The sequence below is a fragment of the Sander lucioperca genome, chromosome 2 (genome assembly GCF_008315115.2).
Source record: "Sander lucioperca isolate FBNREF2018 chromosome 2, SLUC_FBN_1.2, whole genome shotgun sequence".
In the NCBI taxonomy this organism is placed as follows: domain Eukaryota; kingdom Metazoa; phylum Chordata; class Actinopteri; order Perciformes; family Percidae; genus Sander; species Sander lucioperca.
Genome location: NC_050174.1, coordinates 11,255,570 through 11,270,577, shown reverse-complemented (window position 1 = coordinate 11,270,577; position 15,008 = coordinate 11,255,570). Strand labels below are relative to the sequence as shown.

Below are 15,008 nucleotides of genomic sequence, written 5' to 3'. Positions count from 1 at the left end.
AAACAAATTTTACACAGACACTTTTTATACAAAATCAAGAGGCAAACTTTTTTTTATTTAGAATCCAATTCCCCTTGGTGTCCTCTACCTCTTCTTTTGCATTTTTACTTTTCTATCTAGTCTAGAAAATTGTCCTAGTCTTTTAATCTAATGGACTGATGCAAAATCCGGATGTTTACATTTGAAACTGACGCCTTGCTGCAGAATTTCTCAGTGTGATATTGGTTGGCTAATTACCTGATTAGAAAAACCGTGTCTGAAGTTTACTCACCCTTTTAATGACTGTCCTGTTCTTTCTGTCCCACTATAAATTAATAAAGGAGCTATTAGCGGTGTGTTCTGCTTCATCACAACATGTGCAAGAGTGCAGATGGGGGAAGGATGAGGAGACCAGTCAAAACTATAATGAGAGATGGACATGGAGGAAGAGAGAAAAAGGGGGGAAAAGAGTGATAAAGAGGAAATGTGTGGGGGGCTAATACAGAGGGGGGAGAGAGGAGACAGTGATAGATAATATAGCTAAAGGAAGAAGTCTGATTAGGGAGAAAAAGAGGAGATTGGAGAGACAGTTTGAGATTAGAGAGGCTGACAGAGTGAAAGAAAGAAAAAGAGATGAGAGAAAAGGATGTAGGACGAGTGGTGAAAAGATCTGAGTCGTACTGACACATCAGTTCTCCCTGTGGCAGCATTTACTCTCAAAACAGGATGTGTGGCTTGTGATTTATTTTCACTTTGTGCATTTCAGTTGACATGCATATGCGTCACATTGTGTGCGTGCATATTATGTGCCAATTCACTTTCTCCCTTTTTTTTTAAGTATCTTGGTCCCTTAAGCTTGAGCAAAAAGCAGCTCAAATTCTTTGGGCGCGGGTGGGAGGATTGCATCTTTCATATTGCTCAGCATGTATTATGTAGATGTGTGCTGTTTTTCATAGCTAGATAATACCGCAGAGGATCGCGCCATTAAAGACAGAGTGGTAAGGGCACTCTGTAAAGATTTCTGGCCCCATGTTAGATGATACTCACTTTCTTCCTCCTCTTCTGCCATTTCCCTTTTTTCTTCTCTGTTTCTAAGTTTATGGTTGATGCCCACTTTAGAATCACTGCCTATAGCAGATCAGATCATTTAGCATCTAATCCCCAAAACTGTCCAGTTGTTACTCCCTTGTTCCCTATGGTGTTTTTTTCTTCCACTGTACCGACATATAAGAATTTGTAAGACTTAGTAAGCGTTTTATCGGTACATGATTCATACAACAAAACTACACTGTAAATGGTGAATGATGTATCGATATTTGTGTCTGCACACACAGAGTCAAAAATTAAATGCTTTAAGACCAGATCAAAGAAAAAGAAACAGACCCCAGTTCAAGTAAAGCACTTTATACATGTGTGTGTGTGTGTGTGTGTGTGTCTGTGTGTGATGAGTAATTACTGTAATTATCAAATGACTAATCAGTATTTTTCGTCTCCAACTTTTTTTTCTCCTCAGTTTTAATCCTCATTGCTCTGCTCCCCTTCTGTCTTGCACTCATTCATTTAACTCTCTCTTCTCCTCTTTCATCTCCTCTCCTAATTAAAACCATTTACTTTTCTTCTCTCATCTTTCTCTTCTGCTTTCTCAAACTTCTGTCTTTACTCTATCATTTAACTCACTTTCTTCTTCTCTAATTTATTCTCTCATCTTAACTTTCTTTTCTTGTCTCCAGCAGCTCAGCAGCCATACACAATGTGTTTCCGGGTCAAGTTTTATCCCCACGAGCCTATGAAAATCAAAGAGGAGCTCACCAGGTAAAAACTAACACACACAATGGATGGTTTATGTTTATGATGGAGTAAGAAGGAAGGAATGGAGAAAGTGTAAAAAAGAACAAGACGTGCATCTCTCTCTTTTCCTTGTTCGAGAGCAGCTTTATGACAACTACCATCTTAGCAAAAATGTAATAGTTTGATGGTAGTTTAAAAAAGCTCATTAAGGAATGGTTCAAACAGAATCGCAGCACTCGGACCTTTGGTTGGTTTGCTAACACTATCCAAGACCTGTTGAAAGAACAAAACTAACACGTATGTAGATGAGAGCCACAGCAGAGACTCATCTTTTGAAACAGTCATGTTATGTTGTCATTAAAAAAAAAAATCCAACTTTTGCCACCACAATTCCTATTGTATGATTGTTTAATTTTCACCAAATTGCAGGGATCTATTTGCTTCTCTTTCTTTAGCCTTTAGAAAATAGATTCTTCCTAAATAGATTCAGGATTTACAGCAGTTTACTTAGGTGGTTATAACGCTGGCAATGTGTGCTTACAGTGATTTAATGTGAATATGCTATAGAAAAGTTGTCTTACTTTTTCATTCATCCAACAATGTATTTTCCAGTGTGTGATGAGTGTTCCAGCTTAACATGGCTGCTGGCTATCACCTTACACCTTCTTTCAGGAACAGCCTCTTTGTGATACATTGCACTGCGGATGCATTTATGCACTTTATTAAAACAACCACGGAGCGCCTGGGTAGCTCACCTGGTTGAGCGTGCGCCCCATGTACAAGGGCTCAGTCCTTGCCGCAGTGGTAGCGGGTTCGTTTCCAATCTGCGGCCCTTTGCTGCATGTCATTCCCCCTCTTGCCCTCATTTCTTGTCTGCAGCTGTCCTGTCTAATAAAGGCCTAAAAAAATAATCTTGAAAACATAAAAACCTGTTTTGAAGAACTTTTTGAAGGAATTTCATCCCTAAGGTGTCTCCTCCCTCCCCTCAGTTGGCATCTCTCTGTCCGCCTTCCTCCTCATGTTATCATAGCCCACTGTGCTCCCTCAGGTGTATCTCCACATCTCTCAACTCATATTGGCTCAACTTTTATTACCTTAAGGTGTTTTTGTACATCATCAATGTCATTAAACTTCCATCTTCTTTCCTCTCTGTTTCTTAGCTTCCTCCTTCCTTGAGTTGTCCTTCAGCTTCTGTCTCTAGATTTTTCATTTATCATCCTTGTTGACCCCACTCTCTTTGCATTTAAACAATTTGAAAGGACTCCATTTGTATGCGTCCATTTATTTTCATTAGCTTGTCTTAAAGAAAATCAACCTAATCTCAGAGTCCTTAACTCTCTCCTCAACCATTACAATGCATTTCTGCTGAGTTGAGCTGAGTTTGGAAAGTTCAGAAGGAACTGCAGTCAGTGATGAAATCCAATGAAGTGCTCAATATCAAGCTTTTTTGGGATGGATTTTTTTTCATTGTCAAAATCCAAAAAAACTAGTATGCTAATGTTGTGTGCTCCAGTTTGCAGGATGTTATTTGAAGACTGCCATTTTCCTCCTCAACTTTCCCCCCCAGTCTTATAACAGTAATCACATCCATATCACGTTATTCTATATCAATGCCAACATAGAGAGTAGTGTACTTTTTATGTATTGTGGCAGAAAGTGAAAGGACTCCTAACATACAACAACTACTTCTCTATTACTCTGTATATTATATATAGTGTACTTGGAAATAGTATTCTTTATTAGGGCCCGAGCACGAAAGTGCAAAGGAACCTATTGTTTTTGGTCAGATTATTATTATTCCCAATTCCTCGTCGCATTTTTTAGGGGGTTAGCATGCAGAAAACTCACAAAAATTTGCACACATGTCACAACTGGTGAAAATTGGTGAAAACTCCTCCTGGAGCGTGAGTCCCATCTGCACAAAAATGTACATGTACACAATGTACATATAGACTCAGTGGACCCTCATGACAAAAAGTTATCAAAAGAATTTTGATAGCTAACACAATGCGCAAGTTACAGAGGACCAACTTCCTGTAGGGGGCTGTCGAAACAGGAAGTTGCGTATCTTACCAAGATTTATTCCAATTGACACCAAACATGACACAGTTGTTCCGCATAGGGGCTTGAGCATCCATGCCAAATTTAGAGTGAATCGGCCATTAGGTGACGCTGTTAGAATTTTGGTTATTAATTATTCACATCGCGATATATGGGAAACCTACTTTGTCTAACTCCTCCTGGGCTGTGAGTCCAATCTGCATGAAAACTTGGATATAGACTCGGTGGACACTCGTGACTAAAAGTTATCAAAAGAATTTTGAAAGCTAAAACAATGCGCATGTTATAGAGGAACAACTTCCTGTAGGTGGCTGTTAAAACATGAACGGTTGTATCTTGGCAAAAGTTATTCCGATTTACATGAACTTAGAATGTGTGGTCTACATGTGATGTTGCATCTGCCAGTACACCTTGGGCAAGGAGCGAGGGCCCGTCATTGCTGCTTGCAGCTTTAATTTTATTTTGTTTCCTTGTAAACGGCATTCAGAGTGGAAGGCAAAGTAAGAATTTCTAACTGTGCTTATGACAATAAAGGCAATTAAAGCAGAAACACAGAGGAGTTAGAGATGAAAGACTTCCTGTTACATAAAACAAGAAGAGTGTAAAATATACTGTGACTGTAAGATCGAAATAAGAGTTCAGGGAAGGAAATAGAAGATGAGAAGACAGAGAGATGAGGAACTCTGCATGCAACAAAGAAGAAAAAAAAGAGGATTAAATTAAACACCTCTGAGAAGGTAATGTAAATAAAAATAGCTGTGTTTTTTAGGCCAGTTTAAAGAACCTCCATGAGGCTGCAGACATACTCTATAAATAAAACTATTAAGCTACAGCAGCAGGCTTTTCACTCCATTCAATCTTTCATGGTTTCCTTCTGTTGCTTGAGTCTGAAAACAAGTTTAATGAGTCAGTTGACTGTTGTGTGAGTCTCCTCTGGTACAGATGTCCTCATAGTTTCAGCACCACTGTCAGTTTTGTCTCCTTGGTACCATGAGACAAATCAGCATGTCAGCAGCATGCCTAAACTTGCCTCTATTGTAGGCGTTTCCATAGTAACTACAGTCGCTGCAGTATGATAGCTGTTACCATAGCAATGCTCTCTCTAATTGCCATAGTAACACAGCTAGACATTATGGAATCAAGGACTGAGACTGTTTTGGTTTTATGATTTTTACCATTAACCATCTGGAAATATAATATTTGGCAAGATAACATGAAGTTATGGTGATGAGACAACAGTATCAATTACTGTGTCCAACATCGCATCATTAAAGGAACACGCCGACTTATTGAGACTTTAGCTTATACATACTGGGAACTAATTCTCAGAAGGCGAAGCACTGCTACCTCTGCTACTTGGGCGGAGTGATATTACTCCAACTCTGAGTGAACTCCAGGCGAACTCTCTGCTCCTCACCACAGGGCTTCTCTGGTGCTGCGAGCAAATCACTCCGCCCAAGTAGCAGAAGTTGCAGTGCTTCGCCTTCTGAGAATATAGTTCCCAGTATGTATACGGTTAGAAGACGGCTGTGTCTCATGTGACCTTGTTATTTGTATACGCTGTGACTATACAAATCACAACATGTAAATAGGAAAATGTTGGCGTTATTTTGTCACTTATCCTGGTTACCTCCAGGATCTGTGCTAAGCGAGGCTAGCGGGGACGTCAGACAGAGTTATGACATGAACGGAGATAAGAAGGTATGTATGGACTTATCTAACTCTGGGGGATATGGTGAATAAGCTAAAGTCCCAATAAGTCGGCGTGTTTCCATTAAGGCTAATTTAACAATTTAACAATATCAACACTAAACGCTTTGATGCAGTCAGGATAACCAATGTCACACATCCACATGAGATCTTCTACATATTTCCTCAGTAGTGCGGACATTTTGCAGCCATGCATTGCCTTACTGTAGACGAAATAAACTTTCAATTTAAGTAAGAAATATAAAGCACATTTAGGTTAAGTAGCATTGTCAGTTTTTCTTTCTTTTTTAACTGGGTTTGTGTTGTGTCTGTGTGTTCAGGTATCTCCTGTACCTCCAGTTGAAGAGAGATATCTACCATGGTCGTCTCCTCTGTCCATTTGCTGAAGCTGCATATCTGGGAGCCTGCGTCATACAGGGTGAGGCCTAGTGACAACCAGTGGATTAATTTAAATTTAATGACAGCCTACTGGGGGATTCAGCATGTTACAGTTGAATTCCTACTGACAATTATTATATTTTATTTTTAAGATGTACACATGGATTTGAGCAGGGTTTTCCTGTTTTTCCCCTAGCATTGGTGCCTTTTTTTCACTACTTTGAACAAAGTACAAACATGAAATTGTGTAGTTTACAGTGGTTGATGTAAGGCAGGGCAAGTTTATTTATATAGTACATTTCAGCAGCAAGGCAATTCAAAGGGCTTTACATAAAACATTAAAGAACGACTAAAAACAATTAAAAACATTTGTTAAAGAGAATGGAAAATAAAAAAAAAGCTAAAATACAATAAGACAGGTATAATCGTGTATACATGACGAGTGATGGCCCATGGCAGATTCATCCTGCTTCCATCACAGTTTTAAATACTGTTATTTTAGTTTCAAAATAGTGAGTTCAGTATATAAACAGGATGTTACTGTAGGTTTTATGGGCCCATCATATTAAACTAACCTGCTTATCCCTCGTAAATGTATTATTTTGTTTTCTTTATATACTGTATGCATACATGGATAGCTATGTGTTTCAGAGTTAGCTGGTAGTATGCACTATAGAATGATTGGTAAATATCTGATTAGCCTATGCTAATCCAAGCAACACTATTTAGTTATTTACTCTGACAATTTTAGAGTATTATTTTTTGTAATTTGAGGTAGGCTATGTTGTGTTAATTTTTGGGAAATGTTATTAGGAGAATATTAGCAGGCTAACGTTAGCATTGTTGGTTGGTTCAGTTAATTTCACAGTTACACAGTTACATCTGCCAGTTACTGTGTGTAATTATTTAGTAGCAACTCATTTCTAAGTAAGGACTAGTTTGTGTGGTGCAACATGTTTTGATTTAGTGATGTTTAATGCTATATCTCTACTTAGTTAAGACTTACTGTACATCATAACAATGCTTTGTCTAAAGGAAGATTTGCATTTGTCTGGTCTCTACCTCATTACTTGGCTACATTTAGTCATCAGACTGGTGTTCTTATCCTACATTTTAAAACACAGCAAGATGTAGGCTATATGGACTAAGTTATAAGAAATATTACTTAGCAGTAACAGTTTAATGTTGAATCACAGTGTGAAGCCACTTGCTTTAATATGGATTGAGAGTGGAAGTAGCTGAGCTGTGTCATATAAATGAACCCTTCTGGCTGATACACAAATCTTGAACTGTGCAAACACTCTGTGATTGGCTCATATCCCCAGAGAGCAGAGTGTGACTGGCTGAGTTATCTCTGCAGTGTGTCTGCAGCGTATCATTGGCTGCTCTGATTAACGCGGGCAGGTCCCTGTCCCACTTTGTCAGGGTGTTGATTACAGAGCTGGAGAATAGGTTGAGGATTACTGTTTAATTAAACTCCAGGCATGGAGTTTAATTTCTGACTTAACCTTTATTATGACTCCTGATTAAGAATGTTTTTAAAGGAGAAAGTTGTCTGTTAGGGTGTTTTACTGGATTCAATAAGGGGAATGTTTATCTAAAAGGGTCATCAGGTGCTTATGAGTATATTCTCCTGTGGAAATAAAAAAAATGTATGCTAATATTATGCAGCTTTCGTCTGGGTTTTAGCAACCAGCTATTTTGCTGATGACACACATTGTATGATTTTAAAGGAATAGTTTGACACTTTGGGAAATATGCTTCTTCTCTCTGGTGGAGATTCACTCACATCTGTTCGTAAATACAAGGCTACTCCAAACAGCTAGTTAGCATAGCATTAAGACTGGAAGCAGGGGGAAACAGCTGACCTTTGGCTCTGACCAAAGGTTAAAAAAAATCCACCAAAAGCTTACTAATAACATGCTATATTTCTTTTGTGTAATCCGTACAAAAAACAAAGATTATTTTATGTGCCAGGCTATTTTCTGTCTCTAAGCTGTCACCAGGCAACCAATGGAGACTCCAGGAAGGTACTGCTCCCAAACAAAAATTAGTCTGGCATTTAACGTAAAATGTTTTTACATTTCAGTTTTTGTACGCATTAAACAAACGAGAAACAATGTGTTAATTATTGAGCTTTAGAGGTGTTTGTAAGCAGATTTGGTTACCTTCAGACAGAGCCAGGCTAGCTGTTTTCCAGTTTCAAGTCTTTAGGCTAAGCTAAGATAACTGACTGCTTGCTCCAGCTTCATATTTACCGTACAGACAGCAGAGTGGTATCAATCTTTTTAACTCTCCACCTTAAAGTAAATTATTTCCGAAAATGGTATGGTATAGCTTGCAATGTTATAGGAGCATGTTGAATTGCTATTGGTTAAAAAAGTTGAATCGTTAAAACAGATATTGCATACACATGTTCTAAACAGTTGGACCTGTTTTTTTAGACCGTTGTCACACTGATATCACCCTCTGTCTTCAGCTGAGCTCGGGGACTACGACCCAGAGGAGCACCCGTCAGACTACATCAGAGACTTCAAGCTGTTCCCTAAACAGTCCCTCAAACTGGAGAGGAAGATTATGGAAATACACAAGAACGAGCTCAGGTAAAACAGATGTGTGTGCATGGGTTTGTGTGTGCTTGGTGGGGTTGTTTGTTGTCTGGAGCAAACATCAGTTTACTGTTTGATTTCGATGACAGGCATGGATGCTCACTCCTGTGATCTGTCTTTTTAAAACAGGCTGCTGAGACAATTTTCTAGTGCAGACAATAAAGCACTTTCTGTTGTTCGGGCTTGAGGCAAAATTTGATGATACCTAGAGATTTGTGCCGGTAGCATTGCAGATGATATTTCAGTTGAAAGTAAATAGAAACTGAAATTAATTTGCAGAGGAATAAGCATGAATTATTTATTTCAATCTTAGTTTGGACACCTTGCTACTACTTTTTTCAGAATTTACATTTTGATGAAAATCAACCTTACAGGATGAATGGACTAAAATGAGCGGAACTTACGTGATCAGAGGCCCTGCTTTTGGGTCCCCTGAAAACTGAAGACACAATAAATATCTATAAACCCTGGCATGTTCTCTTGTTTGAGGAGAGAAGTTGGATGTTGAATAAAATACAATACGAGGAAATAGCTGAATTAAAAGAAGAGGAGATTAATGCATGCAGAGATTGCTGCATAAATATAATTGTGAAGGTGAATACGTTTAAATTAATTATGTTGAAATCGATACACCGCCACATTCTTAGTCTTAGTCTTCTCTGCACGGACATAACACATTCCTGAATCATAAGATCACATAAAGACAGTATAATCTATACATAATACCCCTCGCTTGGGTTTATTTGTATCATCGCTGCAGCTCCTGATTGATGTTGTTGGGTTTGTGACCGTCACGCTTACAGCGATTATAGAAACATCAAAGACAAATCCTTCATTTCCCACAGCACAGAGGCAGATGATGCCAAATGCCCTCGGCCTGCCCCGATGGGTCTGACGGACAGGATTAACAGCATATAGATTACTACTGAGCCGTAAAAAGACACTTCAGGTGATTTACAAATGGGGTGGGGTGCACTGTGTGTCTGTGAGTTGTATTTTCAAGCAGTTCTTTAATCGGTTTAACATTTTACTCTGTGTGCATACAGACAGATGTACAGTATTTGTGTACAATTATATTGTTGATTTATTTGTCTGGTGTCAGGATGAGTATCAGCATACATCACTCACTTTCTTGACTTTGCAGCACAAATGAGCAAATAAAGCTTCCCACTGAACACTCTGGCTCTGTTAAAATGACTGTTTCTGCAAAATATTAATGATGAAACAGAATATCACAACAATATCCATTTCAGGCACATTGGCATCTCCCCTCACTTTCTCTAAAGGATGGACGCTGAGAAACCATTTTTGACACATGGAGGAACAATGCAAAATGTGTCTTCAATGTGTCCTCTCCTCTTCTCTCCTCTCCTCTCCTCTCTTTTAGGGGCCAGTGTGCTGCATTTGCAGAGTTGAACATGCTCCAAAAGGCTCACAGCCTTGAGACGTATGGAGTTGACCCCCACCCATGCAAGGTAACATTAGTGGAGAGTCAATCTAGTTTAGCTGTGATGCTTGGTGCTGTTGTTATGAAAAGACTCCTGCAAATCTCTTATATATATATATATATATATATATATATATATATATATAGGGTATGTATGTATGTATGTATGTATGACATAGAAATACATAGTCTTTAAACAGTGGCTTTTATAGTAGAGAGAGTGACTGTGCCAGTTACACACACATACTCATACACATACTCACCTGTCCTCTTTGCCCTTTGCTTGTTTGCCCTTAATTTGCATATTAAATGGACAGCAGCAGCTTTTCAGCAAGTGAGGTCCACGTCAGCTGCTAGTTTACATTTGCACCTGTCAAAATTATCTTGGAAAACAAATGAAATCAGGTCTGCACGGAAATCATCACTTTCCGAAATTAATATTCTTATTGATTGCTCAGAGAACATCATCGCTTCAGCAAGTACATATCATTGACTCTGTCATACTATTAATACTGTGGTTCATTTTGTTTTAAGATTTTTGGGCTTTTCCACCTTTAATTTTGACAGGACAGCTAGATGAGAAAGGGGAGAGAGAAGGGGAAAACATGCAGGAAATCGTCACAGGTCGGATTCAAACCCTGGACCTCTGCGTCGAGGCATTAACCTCTCAGTATATGTGCGCCTGCTCTAACCACTGAGCCAACCCGGCCACATACTGTGGTTCATTTGACACTTAATTGTGCACCTTGCTTGCTAGTGTTATAGTGTGACTGCTTGTACTCTTCTCTTCGTGTTTCTATTGTACAATAATAGAAGATGGAACAGACTAAATCTTATAAAGAAAAGTAATATTTTATATCTTGCTATCTGCTCAGTCTCGACCTCTCTGTTCATCTCCGTTCATCCTCCGTCCAGTCAGTGTGAAATAGAGACACCCTCCAATGGCGTATCAAAGCATGTTAAGCAGATTAACGAGATGTTAAAATTCTGTCTCTTGGAGAGGATCCCCTTTATCTGCTCTGCTCTTGTCAGAGGGGCGGTTTTTAATTTAAGTTTGCATGGAAATGGCGGTTATTGCTGGGACTGTAGCATTACGCACATGCAGATCTGTGAAGATCACGAATCAGAGAAACTGTTGGGAGCACAGAAGGACAGGGAGTGATTTACAGAGCGATACAGAGAGGCACACCAGCAGAGGAAAGGTCTACAGATGATAAACAACGATGGGAGAGAGTGACAGGAACATATTGTGTTCTGCTCTTACTCTGGGGTTGTTATTGGTTTCATTTTGCCTCACTATATTAAACCTGTATTTCTGTGCCTTGTTCTTGATGCTAGTTACTGCAAATTAGGGTGTTGAAGTTGGACACAACCAAGTGTTTTCGTGAGACCTTATAATGTCTTTGTTCAAGCAGTAATTGCAACCCATATTTAGGTTTTATTGTTGGGCGGTAGCCCAGTGTCCGTATGATGGGAGCACAACAGGAAGTAAGGTAACAACAGACAAGTACAAACAAACACAAAACTTTCACCCAGGACACCGGGGTTTGTGTCCTGTTTAAAATTAAGAGTAAACAGTGACTTTTTTTTATTCTAAGGAACTACGTCACATTCTGCGTTACATGTGTAACCTGAAGTGAAGTAACATGACAAATGTACTAATTTTAAACCAAGATCTTTTTCTAAGCTTAACAAATTAGTAATTTTGTTGCCTTAACCTAACCAAGTAGGCTTTATGCCTGAACGTAACCAAACTGCAACCGTTAACACAGTGTTAACGACGTGTTTAAAATGGCGACCGTTATGTTTATGTATGAGGATGGAAAACTCTCCTGAGTGACATATCTCCTGCCACCGCTAGAGAGGCTACTTTATTAAAAGGTGCCTATGGGTCGTATTAGAGGGTAGGAATAAACAACCTATATGGTTGTATTGTTTGGAGGACTAGTTGGATTTTGTGTAGGTGCCACTACTATTGAGATCATTGATGGCCCACTTGCCTCCCCGCTGTTAATCCACCTGTATGTGTGTGTGTGTGTTTGCAGGATTTCACAGGCTCCACAGCCTTTCTCGGGTTCACAGCCACAGGGTTTGTGGTCTTCCAGGGAAACAAGAGAATCCACCTCCTAAAATGGTACACATTTGTTCATAATTCTTGATAATAAATCTGTAACCATTGAAATTAAATGTATAGCCTCTGTCGAACAACACAGTCACTCTTTGTTTCATCTCAAATGGAGCTGAATAAAATATTTAATAGGACCAGTTTAAAATGATAGTACATTTATATTTGACTTGAGTTGACATGGCAGAGCTTTGTTTCCTTGCACGCTAAACAAATCAGTTACTGTGCGATTATGATTATTAAGGTTTTTTATTAAAGGGGCCATCAGAGGAGTTTTGGGATCTTTAGTCAAAATGGACTTGACCCTCCCTTTGCCAGCATAATTTTTTCTATGACCCTCCAAAATGATTGGGAAAAAGGCATGACCCTCCCCAACAATTTATTGATGCCTTTTGTACTGGTTTGCACTTGGCAAAGATGTAGAGATAGCCACTGTTTTTTTTACAACCATGGCATACACGACTTAACCTCTGCTTTCTCATCTTACACATCACACTTCACTATTATGGTGGCCATTTCAGTAGATTTACTCACTAACATAGTTGTGGAAACACAATAAGCATGGAAACTAAATGCACACTTCCTGCATTACTGCATTACTTCAAATACTAAGTTACTCATCTAGTAAACTAGTATTCACATGAAATAAAACAATAAAACATTGAGACCATTCAGCAAAACACACTGGGTAATAACAAATTCAACACTGGTTGCTATGGACTCGTCACTAGGCTTCCTCAGTCATTGTCTATTTTAGCATGGGTAAAGCTGCTGAAGCTGAACATTATCCAAAACGCCATTTCTCAGACGAGCGTCAATTTGGGAGCTTGCATGCTACCACTCCTTCCTTCTCAAATGCCTTGAAAAAGCTGTCGTTTGCACAATTTCAAATCATCGGGACTCAGGTGCGGAGCTGTGGGCGGGCCTGGCCCGTCCAGGCATTGACAGAGCTGGCCCGCCCAATCAGAAATTCAAAGTGTGTTGGTGTGCAAAGCGCTGCAACAATCACAACAACCATGAATTGCTGTTGTGGCCAACAACTGGAAACTTTATACATTGTTTGTCTGCTATTTCATCACTAAATTCACTTCTGAGATTTTTTTATGCGAGAAATCAACTTTGTAGAGCTCAAATATGGGCTATTTGCAAAAATTGATGGCTAATTGCAAATTTGGTCCGACTGTGTCGGAGTTCAGAAGCTCCATAGTCTAACGTGACAGCCAGCGGGTGCCTGCCGGGGTCGCTGGCTTGCCGCCTGGCCTGTCCACCTTCACAGACCCACTTTGAGCTGGCTGGAGCTCTCTCAGGAAACTTGCGGACAACAGGCGTTTATTTCCCCGATCGTTTGTTTAAATAACTCAACACACATATCAATTATAAGGTTAACTAGAACCTGTGGTTTTTCGAAGTTATAATGCTCCACAAGAAATTGCGGGCGTAACGTAACAAGCTCGCTGACCGGCCACAGAGCAGGCAGAGGAGAGGGAGAGCATCTGACAGGGCAGAAAGATACCCGTCTCCCTTTGACAGTCTTGTAAATAAATTATAACATGTATATTAGATCTGTCTTCCTCTATCATAGGTGCCAATTTATGTTTTCCTCCGTGGGTGCTCACGGGCGCATGCCCTTTAAAAATTTTTTTTTTTGCATTTCAGACCTTAGGAAATGGACAGCGGCCGACACAAACACACACACCTATTAACTCGATAATAAAGACGTAAAGTAGGCTTTCTTTCAACCCCCCCCCCCCCCCCCCCCCCAAGACTAAAAAACGTTGGGTGACCCTCCCCTGAACAAAGAATAAAAAGACATGACCCTCCTCTATTTTCCTCCAGTGGTCCATTCCATAAATACCGAACGATCCCTTGTGATTCATAAGATGATAACTTGAAATATTTAGCGTTTTAACATACATTAGACGTTAAACTTAATGAATTAATAAAGTCCGTCTATCTATCTATATATCTATCTATCTATCTATCTATCTATCTATCTAAACATTTTAGTATCTATTGTTTATAGGCAGGAGTGGGAAAAGTATTTAGATCCTTTACTTACGGTGGACTAAACACAACAACATTTTACAAAACACAACATTTCACATCCTGTGTGTCGTGACTTAAAGGACTTTAACACAGCTTTGACAAATCAAAAAATAATCCTACTACACCACCTTTTATCATACTCATGAAGAGTTATTTTTCTCAGTGTAAAAGTTGGATCTATTTTTATCATTAACCCTATCTTCTAAATCTGATCAGGTAGATATTTTTAAGTCATAATATCATGGTTCTTTGCAGGGCTGATGTTAGCAAGCTGAAGTTCGAAGGGAAAACATTTTACGTCATCGGGATTCAGAAAGAGGTGAGTACAGTGTGGGTTGCTCCTGCATGTTCTTTCTCCTCTAAAGACTAAACATGAAGAATAAAATATGCTGTGTAGTTCCCACCATCATGATGATGAATTGTGCAGTCTTATAATCATCATAATGCTGCTCTGTTAGAGCCCAACCTTTAACATACGTGGAGTTCAGTACTTCTGGAAGAAAAAAAAAAAGACCATGACTTTGATTTAGATGCACATTCTGTGTTCATTTAGATTCAGTTTTGTGTTAGTTGACCCCCAATTGTACTGTGCATCCTTTTTTTTTTCTTCTACTATATCTTTCCTTTTGCCCTTTCCTCATCTGTGTAATGGTTACATCAGATAAATGTGCTATAAAACTGTATTGTTTGTCTATGTAATCCTGGCCACCATCACACACACTGCATATGTGTGTGTCACTGTTTCAGATCTCCTTAACAGGCAGGATTCACTGTAACAGGATGGTGGGTGTGTTACGACTAACCTTCTCACTCGCACCATGTGTAAACTGTGGCCCAAATATGAGACTCCTTCATTACATCCATG

General features: G+C 39.3%; 1 protein-coding gene across 4 annotated transcripts in view; it reads left to right on the top strand.

Annotated features, from left to right (window-relative positions):
- Positions 1–15,008, top strand: part of frmd3 (FERM domain containing 3) — a 59,157-nt gene that overhangs the window by 18,510 nt on the left and 25,639 nt on the right. For 2 of the 4 annotated variants that reach the window (XM_031309005.2, XM_031309003.2), the window contains exons 4-9: positions 1,713–1,791; positions 5,859–5,956; positions 8,396–8,519; positions 9,913–10,000; positions 12,018–12,106; positions 14,399–14,462. In XM_031309005.2, coding sequence (XP_031164865.1) covers positions 1,713–1,791; positions 5,859–5,956; positions 8,396–8,519; positions 9,913–10,000; positions 12,018–12,106; positions 14,399–14,462 — 542 coding nt within the window. Of the gene's footprint in view, positions 1–1,709; positions 1,792–5,858; positions 5,957–8,395; positions 8,520–9,912; positions 10,001–12,017; positions 12,107–14,398; positions 14,463–15,008 lie in introns of all 4 variants that reach the window. The other 2 variants (XM_031309004.2, XM_031309002.2) reach the window with 1 other exon arrangement.